This window comes from Mustelus asterias, chromosome 5 (genome assembly GCF_964213995.1).
Source record: "Mustelus asterias chromosome 5, sMusAst1.hap1.1, whole genome shotgun sequence".
Taxonomy (NCBI): domain Eukaryota; kingdom Metazoa; phylum Chordata; class Chondrichthyes; order Carcharhiniformes; family Triakidae; genus Mustelus; species Mustelus asterias.
Window position 1 is genome coordinate 7,203,997 of NC_135805.1, and position 19,196 is coordinate 7,223,192.

The 19,196-nt window shown below is 44.4% G+C and overlaps 1 protein-coding gene across 1 annotated transcript in view; it reads left to right on the forward strand.

Annotated features, from left to right (window-relative positions):
* Positions 1–19,196, forward strand: part of LOC144493944 (dynein axonemal heavy chain 8-like) — a 1,661,706-nt gene that overhangs the window by 770,307 nt on the left and 872,203 nt on the right. The window contains exons 33-34 of the mRNA XM_078213521.1: positions 1,244–1,370; positions 9,543–9,778. Coding sequence (XP_078069647.1) covers positions 1,244–1,370; positions 9,543–9,778 — 363 coding nt within the window. The remainder of the gene's footprint in view (positions 1–1,243; positions 1,371–9,542; positions 9,779–19,196) is intronic.

Sequence of the window (19,196 nt, forward strand, 5' to 3'; positions counted from 1 at the left end):
TTCTATGGTGCATCTGTAAAAGTTGTTGATAGTCATAGTGGACATACCAAATTTCCTTAGTCTTCTGAGAACGCATTGGTGGGCTTTCTTAACTATAGTGTCGGCATGGGGGGACCAAGACAGGTTGTTGGTGATCTGGACATCTAAAAACCTTAAACCCCCCACCATTTTTACTTCGTTCCCATTGATGTGGACAGGAGCATGCCCTCCACTATGCGTCCAGAAGTTGATGACTATCTCCTTAGTTTTGTTGACATTGAGGGAGAGATTATTGTCATCGCACCACTTCACCAGATTCTCCATCTCATTCCTGTACTATATCTTATCATTGTTTGAGATCCGACCCACTACAGTGATGTCAACAGCAAGCTTGAAAATCGAATTGGAGGGGAATTTGGCCACACAGTCATAGGTGTGAAAGGAATATAGTAGGGGGCTGAGAACACAGCCTTGTGTGGACACTGGTGTTGAGGATGATTGTGGAGGGGGTGTTGTTGCTTATCCTTACTGATTATGGTTTGTGGGTTTGGAAGTTCAGGATCCAGTCACAGAGGGAGGAGCCGAGGCCCAGGCCACAGAATGTGGAGATAAGTTTCGTAGCAATAATAGTGTTGAAGGCTGAGCTGTAGTCAATAAATAGGAGTCTGACATAGGTGTCTTTGTTATCCACGTGTTCCAAGGTTAAGTGCAGTGCCAGGGAGATGGCGTCTGCTGTGGACCTGTTGTGACAGTAGGTGAACTGTAGTGGATCCAGGCAGTGGGAGGCAAAAATTTCTGGTGAGAGGCTGACCGCACCGGAAATCCAGCTGTCGTAAAATCATGACAGGCGTGAAAACAGGCATCATTCGTGCCAGCCGCTTTACGCCTGATTTTACAACATTTTTCCACCACAAAACGGGTGTAAAGAAATCATAAAATTCCACTCATGGAGTTAGGTTTGAAAAGGTATTCTGCATTTGAATAAGTGGAAAGTTTAAATGTTTGAATTAATTCCACTGGGGAAGAAAATCTAAAGATTACAAATTCTGGCTGGAATTCTCCAATCTTGTTTGCTCCACCATTGCTGCCAGTGAGAACAGAGAATTTGGTGCTCAGAATCCTGGCTGCATGCTAGGTCGGAGAATTCCTGCCTACAATATTTTTAATAATAACCATCTCAACAAATGTGTTTTAAATTCAATATCTCAAAATATTATGTGGATTAACTTCAATTTAAAATTTCTTTCCAATTGTTTCTGTACAGAAATTTATGGATAGTAATCCCAGTTTGTACGAACTCCGAACAGAAATAGAATACTATGCTTCTTTTGAACGAGAGATCGAGGAAATCAGCTCCACCATTAAAGTAGACTTCATTGAACTGAATACAGGTAGTTTTTATACATTAACTGAAACTTTTTTTAAAAAGATTTTTCTTCATGCTTTATGTCGTCATGCACATAAAAATTGTGATTATTTCATTCATACGTGGAGAAAATATCACCTGAATCTAAGTCTCTGAGTTTGCCTTTACCTGGATTTTCGAGTGCTGCATGCAACAAAAATCATTGAAGGTGGGACAGAAAATTTCAGCCAAAGGCCAGTTGACTTTAGGTAAGAATTTATGTCCCATGAAAATTCTAGCCCTCTGGCTCCTTATCAGACAGGCTTATGAGTATCCTGGCTACTCTCAACACCTTCCTTTTTGGTCTGAGGTGGGGCCCCTCCTATTTTCTCAGCTTTCCTTTCTCACCCCTGGCTGTCCACCTTTCTTTCACTCTCCCACCCTTTATCCTTCTTCAGCTTGTGGGTTGCAATGGAAAATTAGTTTCCCTTTGGGATGGGCTGGTGGACAAGCTCATAATCATTTGCCATCTCTACTGCTTGTGTAGTTTTGAAAAGTTTGGTTCTCCAGATGTGTCCTTACAGAGGTAGGGAAAGAGGTTTTAAAATCTTTGAGGAGAATTACCTCTGAGATTTTCATTTCTGGTCTCTCATTTAAGTACCTTTTGATTTTGATTTGATTTGATTCATTATTGTCACATGTATTAGTATGCAGTGAAAAGTATTGTTTATTGCATGCAATACAGACAAAGCATACCATTCATAGAGAAGGAAACGAGAGAATGCAGAATGTAGTGTTACAGTCATAGCAAGGGTGTAAGAAAGATCAACTTAATGCGAGGTAGGTCCATTCAAAAGTCTGATGGCAGCAGGGAAGAAGCAGTTCTTGAGTCGGTTGGTACGTGACGTCAGAATTTTGTATCCTTTTGCCGACAGAAGAAGGTGGAAGAAAGTATGTCCGGGCTGCGTGGGGTCCTTAATTATGCTGGCTGCTTTGCCGAAGCAGCGGGAAGTGTAGACAGAGTCAATGGATGGGAGGCTGGTTTGCGTGATGGATTGGGCTACATTCACGTCCTTTTGTAGTTTCTTGCGGTCTTGGGCAGAGCAGGAGCCATACCAAGTTGTGACACAACCAGAAAGAATGATTTCTATGGTGCATCTGTAACAACAGCGAGTTGTCGAAAGCAAGTTGCTTGACTCTATCAAACTCAACGTAATTTTGCTCGGGTTGTTTCTAGAGTGATATCTGGCTCTTTTAAGGGGTGAGCTGCTGAAAGGGTCACATGGTCTGGACTGACCAATCGGGAACCGAGTTGGGGCTACACGCTAACTTGCCTGGGCTTGTCCCAGCAGTTAGATCTTCATGTTATGTCTGGAAGCAATGAATCTGTCTGTAATTTCCTGAATTGTCTCTTTTGTCCTTCTTAAACAGAGGAACAATGTTAGCTACTCTTAATCCTCTGGTACGTCACCCGTGGCTAAAGAGGCTACAAAGATTTTACCAAGGCCTCAGCAATTTCTTCCCTCGCCTCTCTCAGTATTCTGGGATAGACCCTATCTGGCCCTGGGGACTTGTCCAACTTAATGTTTTTCAAAACCCTTTTTATCTCAACATGTCCTAGAATGTCAGCATCCTCCTTTTTACACTCACCATCCACCACATCCTTCTCCTTTATGAACACTAATACAAAGTTCTGTTAAGGATCTCACCCACATTATCTGGCTCCATATATAAATTTTTTCCACTGTCCTTGATTGGACCTACTCTTTCCTTAGCCATCCTCTTCCTCCTTATATACACATAAAAAGCCTTGGGATTCTCCTTAATTCTGTCTGCCAAGGACATTTCATGGACCCTTCTTCCCTTAAGCCCCTGCTTAAGCTCTTTCCTGCTATCTTTGTATTCCTCAGGAGCCTTATCCATTTTCAATTTCTTGAAATTTATGTATGTCTCCTTTTTTACTAAGCTCACAATCTCTCTTGTCATCCAGGCTTCCTAAATCTTGCCATTTTTCTCCTTCATTTTCACAGGGACATATTTGTCCTGAATTGTTAATGGAGTCAATGGATGGGAGGCTGGTTTGTGTGATAGATTGGGCTTCGTTCACGACACATTGTAGTCTGTTGCGGTCTTGGACAGAGCAAGAGCCATACCAAGCCATGATACAACCAGAAAGGATGCTTTCTATGGTGCATCTGTAAAAGTTAGAGAGCATCATAGCCGACATGCCGAATTTCCTTAGCTCCTGAGAAAGAAGAGGCGTTGGTGGGATTTCTTAACTATAATGTCAGCGTGGAGGGACCAGGACAGGTTGTTGGTGATCTGGACACCAAGAAACTTGAAGCTCTCAACTATTTCCAGTTCATCCCCATTGATGTAGGCAGGGGCATGTCCTCCACTACGCTGCCTGAAGTTGATGACTATCTCTTTTGTTTTGTTAACATTGAAGGAGAGATTATTGTCATTGCACCAATACACCAGATTCTCTATCTCTTTCCTGTAATCCGTCTCATCATTGTTTGAGATCTAACCCACTACGGTGGTGTCATCAGCAAACTTAAAAAGTTGGAGAGGAATTTGGCCACACAGTTATTGGTGTATAAGGAGTATAGTAAGGGACTGAGGACACAGCCTTGCAGGATACTGGTGTTGAAGATAATTGTGGAGGAGGTGTTGTTGTCTGTCCTTACTGATTTGCAGTCTGTGGGTTAGGAAGTCTAGGATCCAATCGCAGAGGGAGGAGCTGAGCTCTAGGCAAAGGAGTTTGGAGATGAGTTTTGTAGTAATAATGATGTTGAAGGCTGAGCAGTAGTCAATAAATTGGAGTCTGACATAAGTCTCTTTGTTATCCCTGTGTTTCAGGGTTGAGTGTAGGGCCAGAGTGATGGAGTCTGCTGTGGATCTGTTGTAGCGATAGGCAAACTGTAGTGGATCCAGGCAATTTGGGATGTTTGAGCCTCTCAGCTGCTGCACAGTGAAGGAGGCACAAGTTCTACTTCTTCATAAAATACCTTTATTTCTTTGATCTAACTCCACACACAATTCTCCACCAACAACCCAACGCCACCTGTGGCCCCTTATATATCAGTGACTTCTATTGAATAATTGACATCAAATTAGGACTTAATTGGAAGGTGTGTTAACCCGATCCGAACATGGGAGACTGAAATTGATCTGTGCCATGGCTAACCTTTTGATAGGAAGGGCGATAGATTAAGGCATACTGCCTGGCTTTTCTTTGCTACAGGGTTGATGGTCGTCTTCTTGAAGCAGTTCGGTACCTCAGATCGGTGTAAGGAGAGGTTAAAGATCTCTGCGAATACCCCTGACAGCTGGTCCCCGCAGGATCTGATCTCTTGTCTGGGTACTCCATCTGGGCCAGTCACTTTCTGTAGTTTGACTTTCTCGAAGGTTGATCTGAAGTCTGCGATGGTCACCTCGGATACCGGTTTGGCCGAGGCTTCCTGGATGGAAGGCATGCTTTCACTGACGTCTTGCTCAAAACGGGCATAGAATGCATTGAGCTCATTGGGGAGGGGTGCATTGGTGCCAGCAATCCTACATGCCTTCATCTTGTAGCCTGTTATGTCTTGCAGACCTTGCCATATCAGTGGGAGTTTGCATGGTTAGCCTGGGACTCTAGTTTGGTCCAGTACTGTCTCTTGGCATCTTCGATGGTTCTCCGCAAATTGCATCTGAATTCCTTGTGTAGGTCAGGGTCGCCTGAATTGACTGTCTCAGATCTGGACTTCAGAAAACAGATATTCCTGCTCATCCATCATTTCTGGTTGGAAAACACACAGATTTGCTTCTTTGGCACACTGTCTTCTACGCACTGACTAAGAATTATGTTACTGCAGTGGTGTACTCATTCAGGTTGGTTGCTGAGTTCTTAAATATTGACCAGTCCACTGACTTGAAGCAATCCCGTAGGAGATCATCCGATTCCAAAGATAAACATTGCATGACTTTCTTTATCAGATTCTATCATTTCAGCTTTTGCTTATAAGCTGGGAGCAGGAGCATAGCTTGTGGTCTGATTTCCAAAGTGCAGGTGGGCAAAAGAGCAGTATGCATGTTTGATGTTTGTGTAGCAGTGGTCTAAGATGTCTGGGCCTCTGGTGGAACAGGAGACGTGTTGGTGGTATCTTGATAAGATACTCTGGTGATTGCAATTTTCCTAAGTTTTTTTTCATGGAAGATGGACACTTCTGTCTGGGCCAGCATTTATTTCCCATCCCAAATTGCCCTTGAATAAGTGGCTTGCCAGACCATGTAAGCATGGTGGGATGAAGAAGAGGAGAGCAGTAGTGATAGGGGACTCAATGGTCAGAGGTACGGACAGGAGGTTCTGTGGTCGGGACAGAGACTCCCGCATGGTTTGTTGCCTCCCAGGTGCCAAGGTCAGCGATGTCTCTGATCGCGTGCACAGCGTTCTAAAGTGGGAAGGTGATCAGCCAGATGTCGTGGTACACATCGGTACCAATGACGTGGGAAGGAAGAGTGAGGAGGTCCTAAAGAGTGAGTACAAAGAGCTTGGAAGGAAGTTAAAAAGCAGGACCCCGAGGGTAGTAATCTCAGGATTGCTACCTGAGCCACATGCCAGTGAGGGCAGGAGTAGGATGCTTGGGCGGATGAACACGTGGCTGAGGAACTGATGCAGGGGGCAGGGTTTCCAATTCTTGGATCATTGGGACCTCTTCTGGGGCAGGTGGGACCTGTACAAGAGAGACGGGTTACACCTAAACTACAAGGGGACCAATCTACTTGCAGGGAGATTTGCTAGTGTTATTGGGGAGCGTTTAAACTAGATTTGCAGGGGAAGGGAACCAGAGTGCCAGAGCAGATAGTGGAGCAGGGGTAAAAAGACAGGTTAGTTCAAGCAAAATCACAAATGGAAGGGTAGAGTGTGGTGGAAATAATCTTTTGAGGTGTGTCTATTTCAATGCCAGGAGTATTGTGGGGAAGGCAGATGAGCTGAAGGCGTGGATAGACACATGGAAATATGACATTATAGCCATTAGTGAAACTTGGCTACAGGAGGGGCAGGACTGGCAGCTCAATGTTCCAGGGTTCCAATGTTTCAGGCGGGATAGAGGCCAGAGGGATAAAAGGTGGGGGGCGGGGGGGGGGGGGGGGGGGGGTGGCATTTTTGGTCAGGGAAAATGTTACAGAGGTACTCAGGCAGGATAGATTAGGGAGCTTGTCTACAGAGGCCCTATGGGTGGAGCTGAGAAACAAGAAAGGTATGACCACATTAATGGGGTTGTATTATAGACCACCCAATAGTCAGCGAGAATTGGAGGAGCAAATCAGCGGAGAGATAGCTGACAACTGCAAGAAACACAAAGTTGTGATAGTAGGGGATTTTAATTTTCCGCATATAGATTGGGACTCGCATACTGTTAAAGGTTTAGACGGGGTAGAGTTTGTAAAATGTGTTCAGGAAAATTTTCTACATCAGTATATAGAGGTGCCCCAACTAGAGAGGATGCGATATTGGATCTCCTATTGGGAAATGAGTTAGGGCAGGTGATGGATGTGAGTGTGAGGGAACACTTTGGATCCAGTGATCATAATGCCATTAGTTTCAACCTGATCATGGATAAGGATAGATCTGGTCCTCGGGTTGAAGTTCTGAATTGGAAAAAGGCTAAATTTGATGAAATGAGAAGGGATCTGGGAAGTGTGGATTGGCACAGGCTGTTCTCTGGTAAGGATGTAAATGGAAAGTGGGAGGCCTTCAAAGGAGAAATTTTGAGAGTGCAGAGTTTGTATGTTCCTGTCAGGATTAAAGGCAAAGTAAATAGAAATAAGGAACCTTGGTTCTCGAGGGAGATTGTAACACTGATTAAGAGGAAGAGAGAGTTGTATGAAATGAACAGGCAGCAAGGAACACATCAGATGCTCGAGGAGTATAAAAAGTGCAAGAAGCTACTTAAGAGGGAAATCAGGAGGGCTAAAAGAAGACATGAGGTTGCTTTGGCAGACAGAGTGAAGGAAAATCCAAAGAGCTTCCATAGGTATGTTAGGAGCAAAAGGATAGTGAGGGATAAAATTGGTCCTCTTGAAGACCAGAGTGGTAGACCGTGTATGGAACCCAAAAGAGATGGGGGAGATACTAAATGGTTTTTTTTGCATCCGTATTTACTGAGGAAACGGGCATGGAGTCTACAGAAATAGGACAAACAGGTAGGGAGGTCATGGAACCTTTACAGATTAAAGGGGAGGAGGTGCTCGCTGTCTTGAGGAAAATCAGAGTGGATAAATCCCCAAGACCGGACAGGGTATTCCCACGGACCTTGAGGGAAGCTAGTGTTGAACTTGCAGGGGCCCTGGCAGACATATTTAAAATGTCAGTATTCACGGGGGAGGTGCCGGATGATTGGAGGATGGCTCATGTTGTTCCGTTGTTTAAAAAAGGTTCCAAAAGAAATCCGGGAAATTATCGGCCAGTAAGTTTGACGTCGGTGGTGGGCAAGTTATTGGAAGGTGTGATAAGGGATAGGATCTACAAATATTTGGATAGACAGGGACTTATTAGGGAGAATCAACATGGCTTTGTGCGTGGTAGGTCATGTTTGACCAATCTATTAGAGTTTTTCGAGGAGGTTACCAGGAAAGTGGATGAAGGGAAGGCGGTGGATGTTGTCTACCTGGATTTCAGCAAGGCCTTTGACAAGGTCCCTCATGGGAGGTTAGTTAGGAAGGTTCAGTCGCTAGGTATACATGGGGAGGTAGTAAATTGGATTAGACACTGGCTCAGTGGAAGAAGCCAGAGAGTGGTTGTGGAGAATTGCTTCTCTGAGTGGAGGCCTGTGACTAGTGGTGTGCCGCAGGGATCGGTGTTGGGTCCATTGTTGTTTGTCATCTATATCAATGATCTGGATGATAATGTGGTAAATTGGATCAGCAAGTTTGCTGATGACACAAAGATTGGAGGTGTAGTGGACAGTGAGGAAGGTTTTCAAAGCTTGCAGAGGGATTTGGACCAACTAGAAAAATGGGCTGAAAAATGGCAAATGGAATTTAACGCAGACAAGTGTGAGATATTGCACATTGGAAGGACAAACCAAAGTAGAACGTACAGGGTAAATGGTAGGACTCTGAAGAGTGCAGTTGAACAGAGGGATCTGGGAATACAGGTACAGAATTCCCTAAAGGTGATGTCACAGGTTGATCGGGTCGTAAAGAGTGCCTTTGGTACATTGGCCTTTTTAAATCGGAGTATCTAGTATAAAAGTTGGAGTGTTATGGTAAGGTTATATAAGGCATTGGTGAGGCCGAATTTGGAGTATTGTGTACAGTTTTGGTCACCTAGTTACAGGAAGGATGTAAATAAGGTTGAAAGAGTGCAGAGAAGGTTCACAAGGATGTTGCCGGGACTTGAGAAGCTGAGTTACAGAGAGAGATTGAATAGGTTGGGACTTTATTCCCTGGAGCGTAGAAGATTGAGGGGAGATTTGATAGAGGTGTATAAGATTTTGATGGGTATAGATAGAGTGAATGCAAGCAGGCTTTTTCCGCTGAGGCTAGGGGAGAAAAAAACCAGAGGGCATGGGTTAAGGGTGAAAGGAGAAAAGTTTAAGGGGAATATTAGGGGGGGCTTCTTCACGCAGAGAGTGGTGGGAGTGTGGAATGAGCTGCCGGATAAAGTGGTAAATGCGGGGTCACTTTTAACATTTAAGAAAAACTTGGACGGGTTCATGGATGAAGGGGTGTGGAGGGATATGGTCCAAGTGCAGGTCAGTGGGACTAGGCATAAAATGGTTCGGCACAGACAAGAAGGGCCAAAAGGCCTGTTTCTGAGCTGCAATTTTCCATGGTTTCTATGGTTCATGGCAAATTTCCATCCCTAAAGGACGTCAGTGAACCGGATGTGTATTTATGAAAATCAACAATGGTTTCCTGGTCATTAGATTTTTAACTATATCACTGTTCCTTCACTGTTGTCTGGTAATAATTCTGGATATACCTTCCTAACAGCACTGTGGATATACCTACATCTTCGGGGCTGCAGGGATTCAGGAAAGCAGCTCACCACCACCTTCTCAAAAGAAACTAGGGCTTGTCAAAAAAAAACACAAGGCTAATTCCTAAGCCAATATTTCAATAGAAAAGATAATTACAGGCCACAATATTTATCCTTTTTTGTGTGAAACCAACAACATGAAAAATGAACTGACTTTTAATTTTTATCTATTTTCTTTATTTTTAGAATCCATAAAAATGGCACTTTTGGTGGAAGCCAAAGCTTGGAAAATGGTACTTTGTCGGTTTTTGAACGAGCAGTATAAGGGTAAAATGACAGCGATAACAGCATTTATTGCTGAAGAAATGAAGAATTTAGCTCGTCCTATTCAAGATTTGGATGATGTTAGATTTGCCATGGAGTCTTTATCACAAATACGAAATAATGAGATACAGATGGATATGACTTTGGCACCCATTGAGGTATGTGATCTCATATTTCAGTGTGTCTTCTGCATTTGCTTCTTCCACTTTCAGCTTTTAAAATCCAAATCTGACCTGCTCTAAATAAATGCAACCTAATTAACTTCAGTTCGGTGGTGTCCTTCACTCTGTGCAATGGTCTGAAATTAGATTTTTCAATAAACACTAAGACGGTTTTTTAAAAGGGTGCAAGGGATTGGCTGGGCAATTATATTCCAGTCAGTCTGGTTTGTTGAGCAAATTATTGAAATCAGTTCTGAGAGACAGGATAAACTATTACTCAGTGTTGTGGTGGATCTCTTCAGGAGACCCAGGGACAAGTTACAATAGTTTATTCATGATTTAAGAAAGGAGGGAAGTATCCCAGAGAAACCTCTGGAGGAGCACTCTCCTCTCAAACAGCTCTAACAGGTTCAAGTCACAGATATTCAATGCACAGAACATAGTTTTAAAAGTTTGACCTTGCCTATGTAGGTTTAATATTAAACCTTCAACTAAAAGCTGCCTGTAATCTAGCTAGCTTCAACTGTCTGTTCTTCAAATAAGTAAACAACCTTGCTGGAAAGTTCTGCTGATGTCAGGACCTTGAGGTATAAGCATTTGACTATGATTTCACTCTAATGCAGGGTTGTTAAATGCCCTTTTACTAAACCTATTGATTCACTCTTATACATAGAAAGGTGAATGCAGATCAGGAATAGTCAGCATAGTTTTGTTCGGGGAAGAATGCATCTTATTAAACTAATCAATTTGTTTGAGGAAGTAACAAGGAGAATTGATGAAGGTGGTGAAGTGGATGTTGTCGACATGGGTTTTAGCAAGGGTTTTGATGAACTTCAACATGGTGGACTGGTCAGACAAGTGAAATCCCATGGGATACATGGGTGGTGGCAAATTGGCCCAAAATTGTCTCAGCGTTAGGAAATAAAGAGCAATGGTCTTGTAATAGGAAAGCGGTTTTCAGTGGCATTCCACAGGGCTCACTGTTAGAGCCCTTTCTCTTTGTTATATATATATATATATATATAAATAACTTTGACTTAAAGTGGGAGGCATGATTGGAAAACTTTGCAGAAGATACGAAAATGGTTGTTTAGTTTATAATGAAGAGAACATTTGTTGTCTCTAGAGTATATCAATGGTTGGATGGGAGCAAAAGTGACAAATTTAATTCAATCCGGAGAAGTGTGAGATGATGCATTTGGGAAAGATAAAGAAATCAAGGAACATTCAGTTGGGGTACCGATAGGACCACTAAGCCCCTAACCTCATTACAGCTCAAGGTCAAACATGAAGAAAAGAGCTGACATCCAGAGATGGGGTGAGAGTGACTGCCCTTGAGGGGAGATGGTGACATAGGGGTAATATCAACATTAAGAGCATTCAAATGGTTATTGGATAAACATATGGATGATATTGGAATAGTGTAGATTAGAGGGGCTTTAGATTGGTTCCACTGGTCGGCGCAACATCGAGGGCCGAAGGGCCTGTACTGCGCTGTAATGTTCTATGTTCTATGTTCTATCATTGGACTAGTAATCCAGGTCCAGCCAATTCATAGAGTCATAGAGGTTTACAGCATGGAAACAGGCCCTTTGGCCCAACTTGTCCATGCCACTCTTCTTTGTAAAACCCCTAAGCTAGTCCCAATTGCCTGCATTTGGCCCATATTCCTCTACACCCATCTTACCCATGTAACTGTCCAAATGCTTTTTAAAAGACAAAATTGTACCCACATCCACTACTACCTCTGGCAGCTTGTTCCAGACACTCACCATCCTCTGTGTGAAAAAATTGCCCTCTGGACCCTTTTGTATCTCTCTCCTCTCACCTTAAACCTCTGTCCTCTAGTTTTAGATTCCCCTATTGTTGGGAAAAGATATTGACTATCTAGCTGATCTATGCCCCTCATTATTTTATAGGCCTCTATAAGATCACCCCTCAGCCTTCTGCGCTCCAGAGAAAAAAGTTCCAGTCTATCCAGCCTCTTCTTATAATTCAAACCATCAAGTCCCGGTAGCATCCTAGTAAATTTTCTCTGCACTTTTTCTAGATTAATAATACTCTTTTCTAGTTTAATAATAATTCCCTGGGACATGTGTTCAAAAGCCATGAGGGCAGCTAGTGGAATTTGAATTCATAGAATCATACAGCATTGAAGAGGCTCTTAGGCCTATCGAGTCCACACTGACACATTAGAAACGCCTGAACTCCCACCTCATCCCATCTGCCAGCATTTGGCCCATAGCCCTGAATGTTATGACGTGCCAAGTGCTCATCCAGATACTTTTTAAAAGGTGTGAGGCAACCCGCCTCTACCACACTCCCAGGCAGCATACTCCAGACTGCCACCACCCTCTGGGTAAAGCATTTTTTGTCACATCCCCCTAAACCTCCTGCCCCTCACCTTGCATCTATGTTCCCTTGTGACTGCCCCTTCAACTAAGGGGAACAGCTGCTCCTTATCCACTCTGTCCATGTCCCTCATAATCTTGAACACCTCAGTCAGGTCACCCTTCAGTCTTCTCTGCTCCAATGAAAACAACCCAAGCCTAAGCAACCTATCTTCAAAACTTAAATGTTCCATCCGAGGCACCATCCTCTGCATCCCCTCCAGTGCAATCACATCCTTCTGATAATGTGTCGACCAGAACTGCACACACTACTTTTGCTGTGGCCTCTCCGAAGTTCTATACAATTCCAACATGACTTCCCTGCTTTTGTAATCTATGCCTTGATTGATAAAGGCAAGTGTCCCATATGCCTTTTTCACCACCCTACAAACATGCCCTTCTGCTTTCAGAGATCTGTGGATAAACACGCCAAGGTCCCTTTGTTCCACAGAACTTACTTGTGTCCGAACATTCATTGAGTATTTTCCTGTCAAATTACTCCTTCCAAAGTTTATCACCTCACACTTTTCAGGGTTAAATTCCATCTGCCACTTATCTGCCCATTTGACCATTCTATCTATATAAGAACATAAGAACATAAGAAATAGGAGCAGGAGTAGGCCATCTGGCCCTTCGACTGCCCCGCCATTCAACAAGATCATGGCTGATCTGAAGCGAATCAGTTCCACTTACCCGCCTGCTCCCCATATCCCCTAATTCCCTTATCGATCAGAAAACTATCTACCCGTGATTTAAACATATTCAACGAGGAAGCCTCCATCACTTCAGTGGGCAGAGAATTCCAGAGATTCACTACCCTCTGAGAGAAGAAGTTCCCCCTCAACTCTGTTCTGAACCGGCCCCCCCTTATTTTGAGGCTGTGCCCTCTCGTTCTGGTTTCCCTTCTAAGTGGAAAGAATCTCTCCACCTCTACCCTATCCAGCCCCTTCATTATCTTATATGTCTCTATAAGATCACCCCTCATCCTTCTAAACTCCAACGAGTACAGACCCAATCTGTTTAATCTCTCCTCGTAAGCTACACCCCTCATCTCCGGTATCAACCTGGTGAACCTTCTCTGCACTCCCTCCAAGGCCAATATATCCTTTCGCAAATAAGGGGACCAAAACTGCACACAGTACTCCAGTTGCGGCCTCACCAGTGCCTTGTACAGTTGCAGCAAGACCTCCCTGCTTTTATATTCTATCCCCCTCGCGATAAAGGCCAACATTCCATTCGCTTTCTTGATCACCTGCTGCACCTGCAGACTGAGTTTTTGCGATTCGTGCACAAGGACCCCCAGGTCCCTCTGCACAGTCGCACGATGTAATTTTTCTCCATTTAAATAATATTCCAATTTACTATTATTTCTTCCAAAGTGGATAACCTCACGTTTGCTAACGTTATATTCCATCTGCCAGATCCTCGCCCACTCGCTCAGCCTATCCAAATCTCTCTGCAGACTTTCCGCGTCCTCCACATAATTCGCTTTCCCACTCACCTTCGTGTCCTCAGCAAACTTGAATACCCTACATTCAGTCCCCTCCTCCACATCATCTATGTAAATGGTAAACAATTGAGGCCCCAGCACCGATCCCTGCGGCACGCCACTGGTCACCAACTGCCAACCAGAAAAGCACCCATTTATCCCAACTCTCTGCTTCCTGTTAGATAGCCAATCCCCAATCCACGCCAACACCTTACCCCTAACTCCGTGTACCCCAATCTTTTGCAGCAACCTTTTGTGAGGCACCTTATCGAACGCCTTCTGGAAATCTAAAAACACCACATCCACTGGTTCCCCTCTGTCAACCGCACTAGTGACATCTTCATAAAAGTCCAGTCGATTCGTCAAACACGACTTTCCCTTCATGAATCCATGCTGCGTCTGCTTTATTGAACCATTCTTATTCAGGTGCTCTGTTATTTCCTCTTTAATAATGGACTCTAGCATCTTCCCAACTACGGACGTTAAGCTAATCGGCCTGTAGTTACCCGCCTTTTGTCTACTTCCTTTTTTAAACAGCGGCGTAACAGTAGCTGTTTTCCAGTCAGCCGGCACTACCCCAGAGTCCAGCGAATTTTGATAAATTACTACTAACGCATCTGCTATTACCTCAGCCATTTCTTTCAGTACCCTGGGATGCATTCCATCCGGGCCCAGGGACTTGTCTACCTTCAGTCCTATTAGTCTACCAAGCACCACCTCCTTAGCAACAGTAATTGTATTAAGGACCTCCCCTCCCACCAACTCTCGATCTCTAATATTCGGCAAACTATTTGTGTCTTCCACCGTGAAGACCGACACAAAGAACTTATTTAAAGTCTCAGCCATTTCCTCGTTTTCCACTATTAAATCCCCCCTCTCATCTTCCAAGGGTCCAACATTCAGTCTAGCCACTCTATTCCTTTTTATATACTTGTAAAAACTTTTACTATCATTTTTTATATTTTGAGCTAGTTTAGTTTCATAATCTATCTTTCCTTCCTTAATCGCTTTCTTAGTCGTTCTTGTAGCCCAAGACACTCTGCCTCACTGTTAACCACGTGGCCAATCTTTGTGTCATCCGCAAACTTACTAATCCTACCCCCCCCCAACATAGTCATCAATGTCATTTATATAAATGATGAATAATAAGGGGCCCAACACAGATGCCTGTGGTATGCCACTGGACACTGGCTTCCAGTCACTAAAGCAACCTTCTATCATCATCATCTGTCCCCTACAACTGAGCCAAATTTGAATCCATTTGATTAAATTACCTTGTATCCCATGTAAGTTTACCTTCTTTACAAGTCTCCCATGTGGGACCTTGTCAAAGGCTTTGCTGAAATCCATATAAATTACATCAACTGCACTATCCTTGAGTATACACCTGGTCAACTCCTCAAAAAAAATCAATCAAATTTGTTCAGTATCACCTCTCTCTGACGAAGCCATGCTGACTATCCCTGATCCAAGATTTGCCTCTCCAAATGGAGATAGATATTCTCCTTCAGAAGTTTCTCTATGAGTTTCTCTACCACTGACATGGGACTCATTGTTCTGTAGATTCCTGGTTTATCTCTACAACCTCTCTTAAGTAGCAAAACCACATTAGCTGTTCTCCAGTCATTTGGCACCCACCCCGTGCCAGAGAGGAATTGAAAATTTGGGTCAGAGCCCCTGCAATCTCGTCCCTTGCCTCCCACAGTAACAATTAATAAAATTTGTAATTGAAAACTGATATCAGTGAGGTGACCATGAAACTCTCAATTGTCATAAAAAACCTACCTAGTATACAGATATACTTGAGAGAAGTAAATCATCGAATCATAGAATAGAATCAAAGAATCCCTACAGTGCAGGGGCACTTGGCCCTCTCCCCCACCCCATCCCTCTGACCCCAAACATTTACCATGGCTAATCCATCTAACTTACATATCTTGGGACATTAAGGGGCAATTTAGCATGGTCAATCCACCTAACTGCACATCTTTGGACAGTGGGAGGAAATCAGAGCACCTGGAGGAAACCCGAAGACACGAAGAGAATGTGTAAACTCCACACAGTCACCAGAATTGAACCCAAGTCCCTGACTTGTGAGGCAGCAGTGGTAACTATGCCATCCTTACCTGATCTGGCCTACATGTGACTCCAGACCCACAGCAGTGTACTTGACTCTTTATTTGCCGTCTTGACATTGTTGAAACAACACTCAGTTCATGGACAAATGGGAACAGGGAATGAATGCTGATGTGAAGCATTCGGAACAATCTTCAGTCAGAAGTGCTGAGTGAATAATCACACCCGGCATCCTCCAGAGGTCTCCAGCATCACAAATGTCCGTCTTCAGCCAGTTCCATTCATTCCACGTGATATCTAGAAACAACTGAAGGCACTGGATGCTGCAAAGGCTATAGACCCTGACAATATTCCGGCAATAGTCCTGGAGACTGCTGCTCCAGAACTTGTCACACGCCTAGCCAAACTGTTCCAGCCCAGCTATAACCCTGGCATCTATCGAGCAATGTGATAAATTGACCAGGTATGTCCTGAGCACAAGCTTTAATTTGATTTTATTTATTATTGTCTCATGTATTAGCAGATAGTGAGAAGTATTGTTTCTTGCACGCTATACAGACAAAGCATACCGTACATTGAGAAGGAAAGGAGAGAGTACAGAGTGTAGCTAGCTACATTCATAGCTTGAGTGTGGAGAATCATAGAATCCTACAGTGCAGAAGGAGGCTATTTGGCCCATCAAGCCTGCATCAACCACAATCCCACCCAGGTCCTATCCCCATACATTTACCCTAGCTAGTCCCCCTGACACTAAGGGGCAATTTTGCGTGGCCAATCCACTTAACCCACACATCTTTGGTCTGTGGGAGGAAACTGGAGCACCTGAAGGAGACCCATGCAGACATGGTGAGAATCTGCAAACTCCTACACAGACAGTGACCCAAGCCGGGAATTGAACCTACGTTTCTGGTGCTGTGAGGCAGCAGTGCTAACCACTGTGCCACCACGCCACCCAACTTAATCAACAAGATCAACTCAATAAGATCAACTTAATACGAGGTCGGTCGATTCAAAAGTCTGATGACAGCAGGGAAGAAGTTATTCTTCAGTTGGTTGGCACGTGATCTCAGACTTTGGTGTCTTTTTCCTGATGGAAGAAGATGGAAGAGAGTATGTCTAGGGTGTGTGGGATCCTTGATTATGCTGGCTGTTTTTCGAGGCAGCGGGAAGCATAGACAGAGTCAATGGATGGGAGGCTGGATTTTGTGATGGATTAGGCTTTGTTCACGACCCTCTGTAGTTTCCTATGGTCTTGGACAGAGCAGGCGATCTGTTATAATCAGGGCCACGATGCAACCCGGTTAATCATTGAGCGGTGCATTGGGCTCCTCAAGATGTGGTTCCATTGCCGGGACCGCTCTGGTGGGACACTGCAGTGTAACCCTGTGAAAGTGTCCTGCATGGTGTTGGCCTGCTGTGCGCTACACAACCTGGCACAGCAACGTGGAGACTATTTGGAGGAGGAGGTGGGAGGCGACTAGTCGGGCGTCGCTGGGGAGAAGGCGGCTCAGGAGGATGTGGAGGGGGAGGAGAATAACGACGATGAACATCCAAATCATGTAGAACAGGCAGCAGCAGGGATCCAGCATGCCACAGCAGCGAGCGAGGCCCCAGTCGCAATGAGGTAACGCGTGTTGCAGCGGGTGGAAACCAGCAACCCCCCCAACCATAACCCGAGGAAATCTCCCCACACCATGGTAAACCCGGGTGATAGGCCTGGGTAGGCCGTGTTAGCAAGTTACTATTGTAGGTAGGAGGGTGATGACGACTAGCTATGTGGCACAATGTGATGGTGCCCTGCTACAAACAAGTCTGATCCTATCTAAGCTCTGCATGCACACTTATACCTGGGCCCACATGGGGGTGAAGGAGCATGAGCCACCGTGTATGGCCTTGGGACTGCTAGGGGGGAGAGGGTATCCAGTGGCTGCTTGGTTCTGGGGATGCCATGGCAGCTTCAGTGATTCGGTGACCCTGCAAGGCACCCGGAACTGGCAGGGATGGTTTTCTGCACCTCAATTGTAAGTGCAGTGAACGGTAAGCAACATGCGGCTGGATTTAGGGGTTGCAGTAGAGGTGTGCTGAGGGCCCTCCCCTGCACACAACGACGTTCACACCGCCTCTGGCTAAGGTCGGGCTATAGTCATCCCCGCAGGATATCCTCAGACTTTTGAATGGACCGACCTCGTATTATATTGATCTCTCTCTGCACCCTAGCTATGACTGTAACACTGCATTCTGCACCCACTCCTTTCCTTTTCTATGTATGGTATGCTTTGTCTCTGTAGCGCAAGAAACAATACTTTTCGCTATTTACATCTGACAATAATAAATCAATTCAAATCAAGCCATTCAGATAATAATCTGCCTTCGTGTTTTTTGCAACCAAAGTGGATAATCTCACATTTATCCACATTATACTATTGCATCTGCCATGCATTTTCCCACTCACACAACTTATCCAAATCTCATTGAAGCATCTCTGCAAACTCCTCACAACACTCCCTCACACCCGGTTTGTGTCATCTGCAAATTTGGAGATATTACGTTTTCATTCCTCATCTAAACCATTAATATACATGATCAATAGCTGGGGTCCTAGCACTGAACCCTGCAGTACCCCACCAGTCCACTTGGAACAAAACCTGTTTATTCCTAATTTTTGTTTCCTGCTCGCAAACCAGTCTTCTATCCATCTGAATGCACTACTCTTAATCCTATGCACTTTAATTTTACATGTTAATCTCCTATGTGGGATCTCCATTTTCCTCCAAATCATTTATATATAACAAACCATAAAGGTCCCAGCACTGATCCCTGTGGAATGCCACTAGTCATAGCCTTCCATTCAGAAACCTACCCTTCCACTTTTATGACTGATGTGGAGATGCCGGCGCTGGACTGGGGTAAACACAGTAAGAGTTTTAACAACACCAGGTTAAAGTCCAACAGGTTTATTTGGGAGCAAATGCCATTAGCTTTCGGAGCACTGCTCCTTCATCAGATGGAGTGGAAATCTGCTCTCAAACAGGGCACAGAGACACAAAATCAAGTTACAGAATACTGATTAGAATGCAAATCTCTACAGCTAACCAGGTCTTAAAGATACAGACAATGTGAGTGGAGGGAGCATTAAGCACAGGTTAAAGAGATGTGTATTGTCTCCAGTCAGGACAGCCAGTGAGATTCTGCAAGTCCAGGAGGCAAGCTGTGGGGGTTACTGATAGTGAGACATAAATCCAACATCCCGGTTTAGGCCGTCCTCATGTGTGCGGAACTTGGCTATCAGTTTCTGCTCAGCGACTCTGCGCTGTCGTGTGTCATGAAGGCCGCCTTGGAGAACGCTTACCCAAAGATCAGAGGCTGAATGCCCGTGACCGCTGAAGTGCTCCGCCACAGGAAGAGAGCAGTCTTGCCTGGTGATTGTCGAGCGGTGTTCATTCATCCGTTGTCGTAGCGT